This window comes from Neomonachus schauinslandi, chromosome 14 (genome assembly GCF_002201575.2).
Source record: "Neomonachus schauinslandi chromosome 14, ASM220157v2, whole genome shotgun sequence".
Lineage (NCBI taxonomy): Eukaryota > Metazoa > Chordata > Mammalia > Carnivora > Phocidae > Neomonachus > Neomonachus schauinslandi.
In genome coordinates, this window is record NC_058416.1 from 69,153,030 (window position 1) to 69,168,831 (window position 15,802).

Below are 15,802 nucleotides of genomic sequence, written 5' to 3' on the forward strand. Positions count from 1 at the left end.
GCCTGCCTCCTTCTGGAAGCCTCCCTGATCTCTCAGCATGCTGGTCAGTCTGTCCGGGGCCTAGCTGCCCTTTCTGACCGACCTGTCACTCCCAGCCCAAGGCTAGGTGGGCCGACACCTGGCACCAGGGCAGCCCTGACACAGAGAGACCCTTGGGCTCACTAGACTTTTCTTGTGAGAACTGGAACCTATTAAGCGTCTCCTCCTTCGGCTCAGGTGATGCTCCCAGCGTCCTGGGATCGAGCCCCACAGCGGGGAGTCTGCTTCTCCCTCTCCCCCTGCCTCTCCCCCTGCTCATGCTCTCTCTCTCTGTATCTCTCCATCTCAAATAAATAAATATAATCCTTAAAAAAAAAAAAAAACTGGAACCTAAGTGCAGGGAGCTAATTGCCCTTTGGCGGTGGGTGTGGGAAGTACAAAGCCACAGAGGCAGGCCCACATGTGGGCGTGTGAAGGGCTCTGTGGATGGGGGTGCTGTGTAAGAACCAGCGGGCAGAGGGAGGCGCAGACGGAGCACGGGTTGGGCAGCCCTCACGCTCTCACCTTCGCTGAAGCTCTTAGTGGGGTTGGCGGCCCGGCCGGGGGCGCTGCGGAAGGCCCGTTCGAGGCTGTTGTGCTGCCTGGCTAGCTGCTCTATGGTCTCCTCCAGGTGGATGCGCTGCTCCTGCTCATACTGTAGGGCGCGCTGCCATTTCCGGCTGTGTATCTCCGCTAGTTCCAAGAAGTCTCTGCAGGCCTGGGGGCGGGGGCACGGAGTGGCCGGTGGGCACAGGGCCTGGGGGAGGGGCCTGTCTGCCCCACCCCCCACCCCACCTGCCAGTCAGTGAGGAAGGCCCTGGGGTGCTCAGAAACACCTTTGCTGCCCCCTTTGGCTTCTGTGGGGACACGGGGACTCTTGCTTTCTCCGAGCCAGCCCCGGCACGGGCGTCTGCCCTGGCCGGCATCCCCCAGTCAGGATGCCATCCGAGAGCACCAAACCCGGCCTGTGGCCAGCGGATGCTGGGTTTTCAGATGGCTGGGGCCCGAGTTCAGCTGCCGCCTCCCCACTGTGCGCCGGACCCGGGGTTTGTCACGACGTCTGTCCCCACGAGAACCCGAGGCATACACGGGGCTCAGGCCAGTCCCTGCCCTTGGCAGGGAAGGAAGGAAGGCCACATTCTGCTATACTTCCTGGCTTAGAGACGTAAAGGGTCTTGTCTGGCACAGGAACTGAGACTGGGCCTTTCCACAAGGTTACCTCAAAGTCTGTATCACATAACTCTGCTTTTAAAGTAAGGTTCCCCCTTCAAACTTGGGGCCTACTCTGACATCCAGATTCTTTCCAGCTTCCCCAGGCCGTAGGTGGTTCCACCACACTCTAATGAAGCAGGGGTTGGTCGTTCTGCCCCTGTCATCCTCTTGGGCAGGAGGGCCCGGGCTCAGCTGTCCCTGGAGGGCAGGGAGGGCCAAGCCGGGGACCTTGGGGTTTGCCCCTTCTGGACTCCTTTAACACAGTAGGAAGCGACACATTTCCTCGGCGGTGGTCTCCGGCCGCCCCTCCCCGGCACTCCCTTCCCATACACATCACACTGTCTGACCCCGACAGAGTCGAGCTTTCCTGGAGGGAGACAGGCACACAGCCCCTCATCTGTGACACAGGGACAATGCAGCACTATCCTGAGGGCTGTCAGGAGGAACCAGGGAGGTGATGTGGAGCGCTGGGCCAAGCAGCCTTCCACAGACACTCCCTCGGGGGCACCAGGGACATGGGCAATCCCCCCGCCCCGCTAACCCTGCTGCTCGGACTTCTCCCATGTCTCCCCCCAGGGAAGGCTCCCGAGCGTCCCAGCCAGGTCCCCTGAGGCACCCACCCACCCCACCCCACAGTCTCGTGTCTACAGATCAGCTTCTCTGCTCACTGTGCCTGTTTCTCTTCGTCCCACGGAACCCCCAAACACAACAGCTGCTCCGAGCATTCGCTGGATGAGGGAGCACCCTGCTGAGGGGTGGGTGTCGGGGCCTCGCAGGCCCCAGCAGGCATCTCTCTCCTCAAGCCTTCCCCCCTCGTGCCTTCCCTCCTCTTGTCTCACCTCCCAGCCCCCCGTGCAGAGCGGGCTGGGCAAGGCTTCCTCCCCGACCCCCTCACTCACACACACCATCCCAAAGATGTGATGGGGACCCAAGGAAACCAGCAAAGTAGAGTAAAAAAGGCTTGTTATCAGGAGTGGGAAGGCCTGGGTTCCTGCACAAGGCACTCTGCCCCTCTGAGCCCATGTCCTGTGAGACAGAACGGTCCTATCTGACCGAGCCTGCGCTCCCAGGTTCCCTGTCCACCCCGGCCTGGCAAAATCCTCAAGGTAGGAGGAGTGGGATCATCCCCAATTGACATATGAGGAAACTGAGGCTCAGTCTCCAGCAGCTCCCCTGCAAGGCTCTGGGGAGGAGGTGTATTCACTCCACCTCAGATTCAGGAGCTTCCCCACTCTCCCCGAAAGGTCCCTGCCTGGCCACACCTAAGCCACTGTAACCAGCTTCTCCAGAAGGGGCAGGGATTTATACTGGCAGGTGACCCGGCCCAGGTTGGGGCGGGAGTAGAGAAATCTCCTTATGCGTTTACGAGGCTCTGGAGACAAGAGAGACTGCACCACAAGAGCAAAGGGGAAAAGATGAATCAGGCTCCCTCTCTCCCAGTCTTGAGGTTCTGAGGTGCTCGAGCTCTTAGCTGCCTTAGAAACGACCATTTTCTCTTCCAAGGGAAAATGGAATGTTTGTCGTATTTCGAGGAATAGCTGACAGCCTCTCACAGACCTGGCCCCAAATCCTCTCCAGCCTCATCTCCCGGGGCCCCATCATCCCCATGCTACTCGCGTGTGGCCGCCAGGCACATGTCACCCTCGCCTCTGGCTCCGTCCCAAACACGTCTGCTTATTCTTTCGCCAGCCCCACCTCCCGCACGCCACACACCTCCGTGGCCAGAGCCGTCTGGGGCATTCTTGCAAGCATGGAGGTTGCTGTTTTAATGGAGGCTCAGGGAGGCCAAGGCACTTGCCCAAGGCCACAAGGCAGTGTGTGTAGGGCCGGAGTCAAAGTCCCCGTGGACCTCACCTGCAGTCTCCCAGGGCCCGGAACCAGCCCTGCCACCACTCTGTACAGCTGGGTTTCACGGCCTGGGGACCCCTTGAGGGATTCTGTGGCCTTCCTGGAGGGGGAGTCGGGCTCCAGGAGATGCTCGCTAGTAAGGATGTCAGGGAATAACCCTGTTCAAGCACCAGGACTCAGCCATGCCCCCGCGACACCTGCTCCCAGCACCCATCCTTGCGGCTGAGGACACTGCCCACTGCCCCGGGGGCCAGGCCTGCTGGCTGACGGCCTGGCTGGCTGTGACCTCCACCTCGCCGCCACCGCAGGCCCAAGGGTATGGAGCAGCAGGGGACGGGAAGCCAAATCCCCAGGACAGCTGGGGCCTCACATAGCCGGGCTGGGTACATGAAGGTCATAGAGTGTCACAGTCCCCTAAAGACGAGGGCAGGGCAGAGGGTGCCGCACGCCGATAGAGAGGGGCTCCTGTGGCTGGACCAAGGGCTTTGCCACTGCTCCTAGACGAGGGGTCATCTGCAGCAGAGGAAGCGGCCCGGTCACCGTATGGGCTGTGGAGAGCTCATCCACCCCTCCCACCCTGCTGCGCCTACCTGGTGTCCATCCTCAACTCTCAGGGTCTCCTCTGCCGCGGCCGGCCTTCTCTAGGCCCCATCCCAGCCACGCCACAGAGAGAGGCAGGCGCTGGTCCGGCCCCGCTGCCCTGGAACGCTGAGCTAGGCTGTGCAATGTGTGTTCACTAAGCTGGATTAGGCTGGGGGCCTGTCGGGGGGCCGGCTGGGGGCAGCTTCCAGGGGCCCAGGGAGGGGCCTGGCTGACCCACACCCTGAACATGGTCACATTTCCCCTGAGGCTCTGCCACAATTTTCAGAGAGCTCGTGCCCAGCCCTGAGCAAGAGCAGTTTCCTAAGCCACCCCGAAGTCCTCTACCCACACTAGCTCCTAAACGATGCAAGGGACTAGGAATGGGCAGAACAAGGAGCCCAGCCTCTGGGCCCCTCATGGGCACTGCCTGCTGCCTACCCTGAGCCAGGCCTAGAGCCTCCTGGGCCTTGGTGTCCTCATGGGAAGAACAGAGAGCCGAACCCCAGGACTCCTGCAGAGCCCCTGATTCTGTGACCCACTGAGTGATCGCCCTCTGGGTGGGAACAAGTTTCCAGTTTCCCAGCCCATTCCCTTCCTCCCACTCCCACGGCTGTTGAGAGGATCCCCGAGATGAAGAGGTGTGGGGTCCTGTGGGCAGTGTGGGGGGTGGGGAGCCCGCCAAGCTGCCCCAAAGCAGAGTGAGAACCCAAAAGCCCAGTACAGAAAAGACAGCCTCCCCCCTTCCCCTGTACTGGGGCTGGCTCTGCTCAGCAACAGGCTGGGGGGCTGGTAGGCCCTGGCTGCCCCCCAGGGGCTCTCCTTTCTCAGAAGCCCCACCTGGTGAAGGGGGCTGTGAGGCCTGCTCACGCAAGCCGTGTGAGCTCCAAAGGGAGATGCTGCTGGTCATCCTGACAGAGGCCCCGTGGGACGGATAGAGTGTCTCCGAACTGGAAACCTTTGCCCACTTGTGCCCAGGAAGAAGGAGGACAAACTCTAATCGCTTTTATTGTTCCTAATCCTAATCCGGACAACCTTGCCGTTCCCCAAATATGGGCGGGTGAGTAGGGCGTGGGGTCAGCCAGCCTGGATCCTATGCCTGTCCTGTGTGTGACCCAGGAAGCCTCTCAAGCTCTCGGGAGGGTCTGCAGAACCGACCCTGCTGAGGCCTGGCCTTCAGGGACTGTTGGGAAGCATCATCTCCTGTGTTGTCACTGCCCACCAAGCCGGGGGCGTGAGGAAGTTGCCAGAGGACTGCGGGACGCTGGGGTGGGTGGTCCTTGGACTCACGGAGGAGGCGGGGAGATGGGCCAAATGCTCAGAGGTTCCAGGCTGGGCGAGTGCCTTGGGCTGACAGGGCCAGCTGGGCGACTGGCTCTGTCTCTAGCCACCAGCACACCGCAAGTTCTGGTAACCATGGATGCAGGGAGGGTGGGAGAAAGGGCTGTGTTTCCACCTGCAGCCAGACGAACTCGCTAGATGTCTGACTGCCATGTGTCGACTGCAGGGACCCTCAGGCTTTAGGGCTCCCAGGTGGATGGGTAGCTGGACCCTTCGGCTCTCAATGTCGCGGGGGCTGCCCATGCACCATCAACCTCCCCTGCACTGGTCTTCACATGGCCAGCAGGACTGTGGACCTGCCTCTCACTGGCCTTTTATCATAAAAGGAGCAAATAGGACAAAGTCGTACAGAGTCCTGGTTTCCCTGAGCCGCTGTGCCTGGCCAGAAGCTCACACCCGGGGACACACTGGGGTCAACAGGGTCCTTCCTTCTCCCCCTCACCGAGGAGCAGCAGGCTGCCCTCAGTTTGCGCCTCCCAGAGGCAGGAAGGGGCAGTGCTGAGATTCAGGCCAGGCCTGCAAGGCTCAGAGGCTGCCAGAGCAGGAGATGCACAGCCATCTCAGGCCTCCAAGACCAAGAGTGGGGACCCCCGGAGCCACGACAGCAGCACTGGGCTAACCTGGGTTGGGGTGGGGAGAGTTCCTCTGGGTCAGGCCCAGCCAAACTGCCATGCTGCGTCTTCAGCACTGTCCTGGCCCCTAGAGGCCGAGCAGCTCCCAGGCCAGGCCGGGCCAGCCACTCCTCCTCACACGGCACCCATGAACAGACTCGGCGCCCATGGGGGCCGGCCCTTCCCAAACACCGAGGGGACGGTCATGGCTTCTCCCTGATGTGACTCACTGGTGGCGCTGGAGAGGCAGCTTTTCACTTCACTTCAAACTTTAAAATAGCCCTTTCCATGTTCAAAATAGTTTACCCCTTGCGCACAGGAACCAGCACCATCTGGCCGCCAGTTTGCCAACTGATTTTAAACAGTTATGGAATCTATTTTTATTCATCTCCCCAGGCCCCAAATGAGCAAGCTGTCAAGAGCAGAACAGTGGTCAGCTGGCCAGGAACCTGCCCACGGGCCCCAGAAGGACCAGGGAGGGCGGCTCCAGGGCCCCTCACCCCTGCTCTGCTTGGGTGGGTGCAAGAACCCCTTCGTGATCTCCAAATGGGGCTGAGAGAAGCCTCAGAGTATTTCTAGCAGTAAACAGCTCCAGTCTGGGGCTTTATTTCTATGATGCCCTAAACCTGAGGCCTTGGCCTAGCGCTTCGTCAATATCCGCACACATCTCCCAGCTGGCCCTACTTGCCCCCACCCTGTCCACGCCCGCCTGCACTTTTCTCTTCCAGCTCCCTTCAGGTGGATCCGGAGCCAACCCCCGGCCAGACTGGCTCTGCTGGTGCCTCTCCCCACAGCGTCCCTGCTGTCAGAATCTGCACCCCCGTCCTGCCCAAACAGCTCTACCGCAGGCCCCAAAAGGTGTCTCCCGCAAGCTGCTACCTTCCTGGGTAAACTGAGAGCCCCAGAGTGCACTGTCTGTCCCATCAGGCCCTTGGAAGTAGGCCTGGCGGCCATCTGCCCCCGCTGGGCACCTTGACCGTCTTCGTTTCCGGTGGGGCTCACCCACTGCCCAGCTCTGCTCACTCACTGGCTGCACAAAACCCGTTTCTGGGAAAGGCCCTCCCACATCCTACCCGAATCTGTGGGACTGACCGCTGGGCCCCTGTCCAGCACTGTGAGGGCTGAGGTGGGGATCAGACAGCAAGGGCCCCCCATTCCACTAGTAGCTCATGCCCGCGCCTTGCAGTCCCCCTGATAGCCCAGATCTCTCCCTGCACAGCCACTCTGCGGGCCCTGTTCTCAACACACCGAGCAGCCGGGCTAGCCGTGCCAGCCCCTTCCCTCAGTCCAAGCCACCAGCCCTCCATAGGCAACAAGGGGCTCCCAGTGCCTGCCTGCAGGCTCCAGTACCTCATCTGTAGTCCGCTCCAAGCAGCGGGGGTGGGGGGTGGGGGTGGGGGGCTCTTGCTAAAACGTGGGTCGGACCTCTGTCCTTGGCTGCAGGAGCCTCATTCAGAGTGGAAAGCACGGTGTTCTCCGTAAGTGTAAGCACCCAAAGTGTCCTGTGAGCGCTCTGGCCCCCCAGGCCTCCCCTCCATGCCTGCCACCACTCACCCCGGCCTCCTGCTGCTCCAGGCCTGCCTGAGAACCTAGGGGTGGCTCTTTGCCCCACCTCCCCTCCAGCCCGTGTGTCCCCGGGGCCTCCCGCCCCACCCCACCAGCCTGCTCTGCTCCCCCTGGTCTTTTGGCCGGAAGCATGCCTCATCGTCTGTGTGGTTACATTTCCCCGAGGGGACCCAGGTTCCAGAGGTTGGGCTTTGTTCGCCGTGTGCCCGGGGCCTAGACCAGGGAGGGATCACGGAGGGCCTCCCCCCACCGCCCTGCTGCAAAGCGCTCAGCGCACGTAAGCCAGGCTGGCCTGAGCTCACGGCGCCTAAGGGCCCTGGGGTGGCCCTGTGGCTGAGGGGCTGAGTCCTGGGCCCCAACACGAGTCACCAACTCTGAGGAGCCTCTCACAGCTCAAGGGCGGGGGCTGTGTCAGGAGCAACCTGCCTTGTTTGGGGGCAGTCCCCCCACTGCTGCGGGGGCCTGGAGGAGCGGCCGGTGGGGAGCACGCCGGAGGCTGCCAGCCCGCTGAGGCGCTCGGTGCTGGCGGGACATGACGCCAGCCCTGCGGGACAGGCTCGCCCCCAGAATGTCCGCGGTGATACTGAGGGTTTCTTCTGCCGGGGGCAGGGGCCGTGAGGCCGGAACACAGGGCTCACGGGCAACCCGTGGGAAACCCGGGTCACCCAGGAAAGCGCAGGTGTGCTGGACCTGATGACAGGTGATTCCCCTCAGCCCTTCTGCACAGACCCCCCCAGCCAGCAATGCGGGCGGCCCAGGGCCCGGTGGCTGTGACCCCAAGTGCTCATCTAACAGCCAGGCCTGCCCCCCCGCCCCCCAGGCAAAATGACTGCTCTGGGCCTCAGGGTGGCACCTGACTAATACAAACGATGCTGATGACAAGGAAGGCACGACGACGCCAACCTCAGGTGGCCGTTGTGAGGTACCGGGAAGAAGCTGGGCGGACTGCTGTTTTATCCCACTGCCTTCCCTGAGGTCTGTCCTTCACACCAGGGCACTCTGCTTTACCCCAAAGATAAACGTACAGGAAAAGAGAATGAAACTGGAATTTATTATTTTCCTTTATGGAAACGAATACCCAAAGCCTGAGCCGGGACTACGTACTAATTCAATCACGCTCCACCTTACACCACGGGGACCAGCCCGACACGACCGCACACCAGGCATGTCCTGGGTCCCAGGAAGGCCGCCGGCCGCCGGCCGCGCTGAGCTTGCAAGCTCTGTCTACGAACCAAAGTTGTTTCACCGGGCTGTGAGGTCCCCCCTCAGTGGCGGGCTAGTTCAGTTACCCAAACAGGCATCGACGCAGGGGACCACATGCAGGCTTTGATCAGACTCGCAAAATCCGCCGCCGGGGAGCTCTGCCGCTCGTGATGCCACCCTGGCCCTGTGTTTCCCCCACCTGCTCGCTCTCACTTGTTGGCCGAGGCTCCTGATGCTGGGCACCGTGCTGCACACGGAAGCTTCGGGGCTGCCTTGCAGGCGGCCCAGGCCAGCAGGGGGATGGGCAAGATGCTGCAGCAGAAAAGCCCCTCAGACGCCGAGGCCCCGTGGACAGATATCACTGTTTGCACCTTCTCTCCCTGCCTGCGAGTGACTCTCCCCACCAGTAAAGGCTCTGCTCCATGGCCACTACTTCTGCCCTCTGCAGGCCCTGCCCTGGCTCCCAGGGTGTCCAGCTAGCCCCCCAAGGGTCACTCTGTTGGTGGGCTGTGCTCATCTGGGCTTGAGCCCCTCTCCCGGCCGACTGGGAACCTCCCCAGTCCCTCCCCAGGCCCTCTACACACCTGGCCTGCAGAAGTGGGCCTGTGAGTTGCTGTCCCTGCTGCCCCCATGTGTGACAGAGCGTCACTAGGCGGGTCCTCTGGATTGTGAGCTCCAGGAGCAGAGCCGAGTCCCTGCCTGGCACAAGCCCTTCCCAGTGAGAAGTCGCTCAGGTCTGGGTTCAATTCCCAACGGGCAGGACTTTCCTAACTGCAGGAGCCACGTGGACACGGCTTCATCAACCAAAACCACAAGCGGAGGGCAGGAGGCCGGGGCTCAGTACAGCCCTCCTGCAAAAAACCCAGTTATGACTTCATTTCATAAATCACGCTTCCTATTTCTCCGTGGCCAGGTTGGGTCATTTCTCTGCAAGACAGAGTGACGAGTGGTGTGGGGCAGTGACGAGTGGCTCTGGCCGAGGGCTGTATGCTGGACCCACTTTCTCACTGACCTTGTCCAAGTGAGGAAATGGAACAAGAATGGCTTTGTAAATGGTAATAGCAGGCAAACATGAGTCGTGGGCAACTTAGAATTTTCTTTTCTGAGATATGACACCCGTTTTGGTTCTAACATCACGTATTAGGCACTCTCACTGGACTACTACTGTTGGGGACACAGGTGAGTTAAAATCCGAGTCTCACTTTGGGGGCACAAAGCCTGGGGGGCAGATGACAAAGTAACAGGGGAAAGTGCACAGTGGGCTCAGCAAGGCCCAGCAGTGCCTGTGGGTTCCAGAGGGTTCTAGCCAGAAGGAACGGCTTCTGACAAGGAGCTTGGACAGCCTCCCGGCCCTGGGTGACATCCATGTGGGGTTCTAGAGGATGAAAAGGGATCCACCAGGTATCTAAAGGGTGGGGAAAGTTCTAGAAGGTACAGCACAGGCAAAGACACAAAGAGGTGGAACACTGTGGCACTGTTCAGCATTCCTGATCCAGACACTTCCTCTGAGCATCCTGTTCCCTCCAACACTTACAGAAGGGAAGGGGCTATGCTCGACTCGAGGTGAGTTTCACCGCATCGGCCCCCTGGGGGCAGTGGCACAGGAATGGGCTGCGTCACTAACCACGGTTCCTGGGGTCTTAGGAATTGTCCAGAGAGCCCCCTCCCTGTCCTGCTGGGAGCTAGGGATCTACAGGCTTGTGAAGGTCCCCAAAATACCCTTTCCCAAATTTGAAGGAGATTCGATTGTCCCTCTGACCTATCTCCTGAAGGATGAACAACCCCAGATTTTTGGCCATCTTGGGTAAAAGTGAAGGCGACGCAGCTGATCCCTCTCTGTGTGGGAAGGGTGCTGCTTGCTCAGGGCCCTCTAAAGGATGCATTTCCCTGTAGGCTTTGGCCAGCCATCCCTCATTTTCTGCTCCACTTATATGACTCAGGCTCAATCAGAGCCCACGAGGAGGAAAACCACAGCCATTCACAATTCACGGGGCGGGGGGCTGCCCTAAAGTGGGAGTGGGAATAGATTCCCCAAACTCGGGCATGGGGGATGCTGGAAGCTTCCCTAGAGAGGGTGTGTATCATTAAGGCCGGGGGTGGGGGGCGGGTGGAGTTGCAAAGGGATCTCAGCAGTGGGAAGAAACAGGTTCCTCCTCTCACAGCAGGAACTGGAGTGACCTGGGGGATCATGGTTTGTGCCTTCTGGGGACAGCGGGGGTGGCTTCCACCCATCCTGAGCCCCCAGCTTCCCAGGAAGGGCCCTGGTATGGCTGCAGCCTAAAGGTAAGAGACATACCGGGGACTCAGGTTCCTGAGACTGGGGGCTTTGCCCTGGTGGATACAAGGCCACCCAGTCCGTGTGCTGACTGCAGAGGGGAGGGGGTCTTTGCCCCCCTTGGGGGTCTCATCCTCACTGCGTCTGAGAGTGTAGGGGCCAGCACTCCCCCACTGAGCCACACAGACCTGGCCTGGCATCTTGGCTCAGATACCTACCAGCTGGGTGACCCTGGGCAGCTCAGGTGACTTCTCTGAGCCTCAGTTTCCACTTTGCACTAACAATACCTAATGGTATTAATGAGGTTGTAGCAAGGGGTGAGTGGTCTTGGGTGTGAATGTGCATGGCTTCCTTAGTTACAGATCCCTGGTCCAACCCCTTCCTTGTAACAGGGGTGGAGGCCAAGGCCTGGCCAGGGGTGGGGATGCTTTGTCCGGGGGGCCTCTGCACACAGTGGGAGCTGAGACATTTGGTGTGTGACAACCGCGTACATGAACTACCCATCCAGAACTGACTCGGTTCCTGCCAGGTGAGGAGTGGCATCAGGAAGGGTCCCCAGGAGAAATGCGGGGCCTCCTCTCCAGTCCAGGCTCTGAGCACAGCCTGCTGGGGCCAGCCCCTCACTTCTGGGTGCGCCGCCCCCCCCCACCCAGTGGAGGTAGGTGGCAGGGGCCCTCTCATCAGGTTCAGGCCAGCAGGGGGGCGGAGCCCAGCCCAGGGTGCAGCTCCCAGCACTTGGGTCGACTTTCTGGGTGCTGGAACCGCACACAGGCTTTTGTAACCCACCCTAGGGGCTTGCTTCCCATCAAACAATTCATTATGCACTTAGATGGTACACGGTTTTTATGGCTTCCTAACACAGAGGAGCCTCTGATGCCCGATAAAAGATTTCTGCTAAAAACACCAGCTGAGAAGCTCATTATCTGGGAAAAGCCGAAACTGCTTACTCAAGACAAAGAGGTTTCGGTGTCAGCAGGGGGGGGGGTTGGGGTTGGGGAGGGGCAGTGCCCAGGAAGCAGGGAAGCCACGGGCAGGTGATGGCTTCCGGGCTGGGTGGGGAAACACAAGTGCGTCATTCTGTCATCAAGCGCTTCCTATCTGGGCCTGTCACCAGAAGGAGGGCAGCGACCCAGACCCCAAAAGTCTGGGGGCTGTAAGGAGGCCGGCTGGCCCGAGCGAGCAGGGGAACACGGGACGACGCGAGTACAAAGCAAGGACGGGACCGACTCGCAGGGCAGCCTCTCAGTGGGCACGCCCCAGATGCACCCCCAGATGCACCCCTGAGGGCCGTGGACAAAGGTCTGCGCTGGCTGAGCGCAGGGAGCCGAGCACCTGCGGATGGTGCGTCCCAGCAGCCTGGGAAGAGGGTGCACCTCTTCAGCCACAGGTCCCAGGGTACGGATTCCTCAAGCTTCCTCCTGCACCGGGGCGGTCCAGTGGCGGGGCGGGGGAGGGCTGTGGGGGGGTGTGTGGGGGTGTGTGGGTGGTCTACTCTGCCCACAGGGACTGTCCACAGTCCCAGGGAATCAGGCTTGGGGCAAGTCTCTGGTGGCCACAATTTCACCCAGGGGTCTTGGCCCGCCGTGGGCTCCAGCCTGCACCTTCCCACCCTGTTCTCGGCCTACAGCCTAGTCCCGACTCCTGGCCCTGCTCTCGTTGGATCCCCTTGATTTGGAGGCTGGGCACCGGCACTACCCATTGTCTCTGACCAGCCTGATGGCCTGCCTGAGCCACCTTCTCTGGACGTGGGCCGCCTCCTCTGAGGTGGCCTCCATTTCCCCACACCTCCCCTCTCTGGTCTCCTTGCTCCCGGTGTGCCCCTCCTGGGGGCTGTCCGTGGCAGGAGGCTGCAGGAGTCAGACCTGTGTCTGCAGGGTGGAGGCCAAGAAGAGCATACACATCTGGGGAGGCGGGGGACTGAGGAAGAAGGGCCCAGAAGCACAGCTGAGCATTATATTCTCTGCCACCATGGAGAGGCCCTCCCAGCTCCCAGTCACAGCAATGTGGCTTCCAGAACTCTGTGGAATGTGGCGACCCCCAAGGCTGTGCCTCTCAGTTTACGGACTGTGGCTACTCATCTGGCTACTGTCAGGTTGGCATGACCCGTGGCAGGCTCATCTGCAAGCTCTTCTGGCTAGGGGAACCCACAAAGCCAGTCTTCCAGCTGCATACCTGCTGCTGTGCTTGCTGGGCCCTGAGCCTGCTGCTTCTGGGCGGCATTCTGGGGGGAAAGAGCAGGATCGGCTGCTGCGCACCAGCGTGGCAGCCTTGTCCCTACTGTGTGGGCAGCTTGGGGCCCTGGCCCTCCTCGGCTGGGCCCGAGCCAGCTGCCAGCCTCCATCAGGATTGCGCGCCCCACTCCGGTTCCCACCAGACAACTGCAAAGAGGGCAGGAGGCTTTGGGAAATGAGCTGAAGCCACCAAGAAATGGAGCCCTGGTTTGTCAAGCACCCTGGCCACCACCTACTCGGGGACCGTGGTGCCGGTGACGGGGAGCCCTGTGCCAAGTGGGTGGGCACTCACATTGATCATAGCATTTGAGGTGATGCGAAAGAGGGTGGCCCGCTCATTGACGACCTTCAGCTTCTCGCTGCTCTCATAGGGGATTTTGAGGCCGTCCAGCTCGCTCAGGGAGCGCTGGAGTGCAGCGCCGTGCTTCGCGATGAGATCATTGCATGTGCTGAGGTCGTCCAGCTTCAAGGAGAGGCTCTTGATGGCGCAGTGTAGCTCGCTCTTGTCAGCTGGAGAGGCAGTCTCGTCGTCGTCGTCCCCAGAGTCATCTGCAGAAGGAAAAAGAGTTGCCACGGTTATTAACTGACCAACAGAGCGCCAAGAAGCCCACGTGGCCTGGGCCCAGGAGGAAGGAGCAGGTAGAGCGTCTCAAAACAGAGGGCCCTACATGGTGCCAGCTCCTGCTCCCGGTCAGCCCTCCAGAGTGGGCACGGGCCCTCGTGAGTCAGTGGGAGGGATGGAAGGGGGGGACCAGCTTGACAGACCGTGCCTGGCCCGCACTTTGGAGGGGGCAGCCCTGCGGGCACCCGCCTGTGTGCGGGGCACCAGCCCCCTAAGCTGCGCCACGCAGGCCAGGGTGGACCGAGCTGGGTGGAGAGCTGGAGACTGCCGCGAGGAGCAGCTCCTGTCGCAGACCAGAGACCCCGGATAAAGGCCGGCTCCTCCCACGCATCATGGGCTCAGCCTAAGCCGACCCGGACTTTCCTGCCGGCCTCACTCTGCCCTCTGCTCTACGACCACACCCGGCCACGCCGAACTGCCCCTGTTCCCTGCAACACCTGAGTGCTCAGGCCTGGGGCCTTTCCCACGGCGTCCTCACTGCCTGGAACCTCCTCCTACCTCCCCCACCTCCTCAGAGGCCTCACCCCTACCCAGCCCCAGCCCGATGCCCCCGATCTTCAAAGCCTGCCTGAAGACCCCCAGGCCAAAGTCATCCTCCCCGCCCCTGGCCATCCTCCTGCAGGTCCCCACCCACCTCCCCGGTACGAGCAAGGCCGCTCTCATTTGTCCAGACACGGGCTGTGGCATCTCCATGGCCTCGTCAGGGTAGGGACGATACCATGCCCCAGGGACAGACGGGCAGCTAAGGTCACGCCCCAGGCCACCCGGCTAGTCTGTCTGCCTCCGCAGCTGCCCTCTTCATGCCAGGCCGGCCGCTGGGGCCTCTGTGAGCAGGCCAGGCGGGCACCCCGTCTCCTCCTGGCCCATCCCGCTCACCTCTCACACAGCCGCCCGGGCGCCCTCGGGGTGGCCCTTCCTAGGAGTCCGGGGTGCCTTGGAGCCCAGCCCTCTGCCAGCCCTGCCTGTGTTGAGAGGGTCACAGGGTAGTGGGGACCTCGGGGGGAGAGGGACCACCGCGGGTGGGGTAGGTGGGCAGCCGGCCCGGGCTCTGCTGCTGCTAAAGCACCAGGCTCGTGACCATAAAACCTGCCACCAGACCGCGTGCCCGAGCCTGTAAGCGCCAGGGGTTTCTGAGAGGTCTTGTTTCAGAAATCATCAGTTTACAAAACTTTTTTCTTCTTTTTCTTCTTCTTTTTCTTTTTTTTTTTGTGAAGGAAATCTGTAACCCAAGATACAAGAGTTTTTAAAGAGGCACATGCTGTGAGGGAACAGATTTCTTCCCACGGCAGACAGGGTGTGTGGGGGTGGCCATGGCTGAGTGGCCACTCTGAACGTGTCCTGAGCTGGTGGCGGCGCCAGGACCGCCGGTGGCGTGGGGCCTGGGTGGGCTGGAGGCTGGGGGTGCAGCCCCCACTGGGGCTGTGGGCCAGCATCCGGGCTCGGGGCAGGGGCTCTCCCTCTTCCCACCATAGCCAGCCCGGTGACGGCTCGGAAACGGCCCGGTGCCCGGGGACCGCACGTGCTGCACCAGCCTCACCGTGGTCCGCAGACCGCGAGAAGTGAGGAAATGTACGTTCTCAGATGGGCGCTGCGGTTACGGGGTCAGAGCTGGATCCGAATCCGGGTCTGTTGAGCATCAGAGCCTGGGCTCTCAGTTATGATGTAATCTCCTGTCACCTTTCCGAGTTCAACACGTGTAAGCCCCAGAACGGTCAGCCACCGAGCAGTCAGAACAGGGGCTGCTGTACACCGGGAGGGCCGTGTGGGAACACACTGGCTGTGTGTCAGCCTGAGTGGGACCCTCCCCCCACACACACACCGTGCTCTAAGCAAGAAACACAGCTGGCCTAACTGAGCATCTGCCTGTGTGGTGGCCAGAGGTGGGTAACATTTCTAGTTAACTTGTTAATAAGCAGCTCTTAGGGTCCAAGTTCAGGTCCGGCGGCCAGAGACATGAGAATGTACTTGTTCTGCTCCCAGATCATGGGCTGTGTTGGTGGGGGAGGGATGGGAAGATTCTTGGGTCAGCAGTTACTGACCAGCACAATGTGTTCTATGGGGATGGGCAGGGAGAGTCTCTCCCAGAGGGTACAGTGAGATCGGGAGAATGAGGGAGGGAGGGAAAGAGGGCAGGTGCAGGGGTGGGGCAAGAGAGAGGGAGGGAGTGGGTGAGTGAAGGAATGAATGATCAGGAGGCCTGTCCAGGGGTTCTGAGTGGCATGCACAGAGGTGGTGGGTCACACACGGGAGGGCAGCGTCTGGAGAAGGGCATGATCAGTAGGAGGGAGGAGCTACT

General features: G+C 61.1%; 1 protein-coding gene across 3 annotated transcripts in view; it reads right to left on the bottom strand.

Annotated features, from left to right (window-relative positions):
* The window catches only part of OSBP2 (oxysterol binding protein 2), a 167,713-nt gene that overhangs the window by 17,964 nt on the left and 133,947 nt on the right, over positions 1-15,802 (bottom strand). For all 3 annotated transcript variants that reach the window (XM_021703400.2, XM_021703401.2, XM_021703402.2), the window contains 2 exons: positions 13,177-13,433; positions 544-736 (listed from right to left, as the gene is read on the bottom strand). In XM_021703400.2, the coding sequence (XP_021559075.1) occupies positions 544-736; positions 13,177-13,433 (450 nt within the window). The remainder of the gene's footprint in view (positions 1-543; positions 737-13,176; positions 13,434-15,802) is intronic.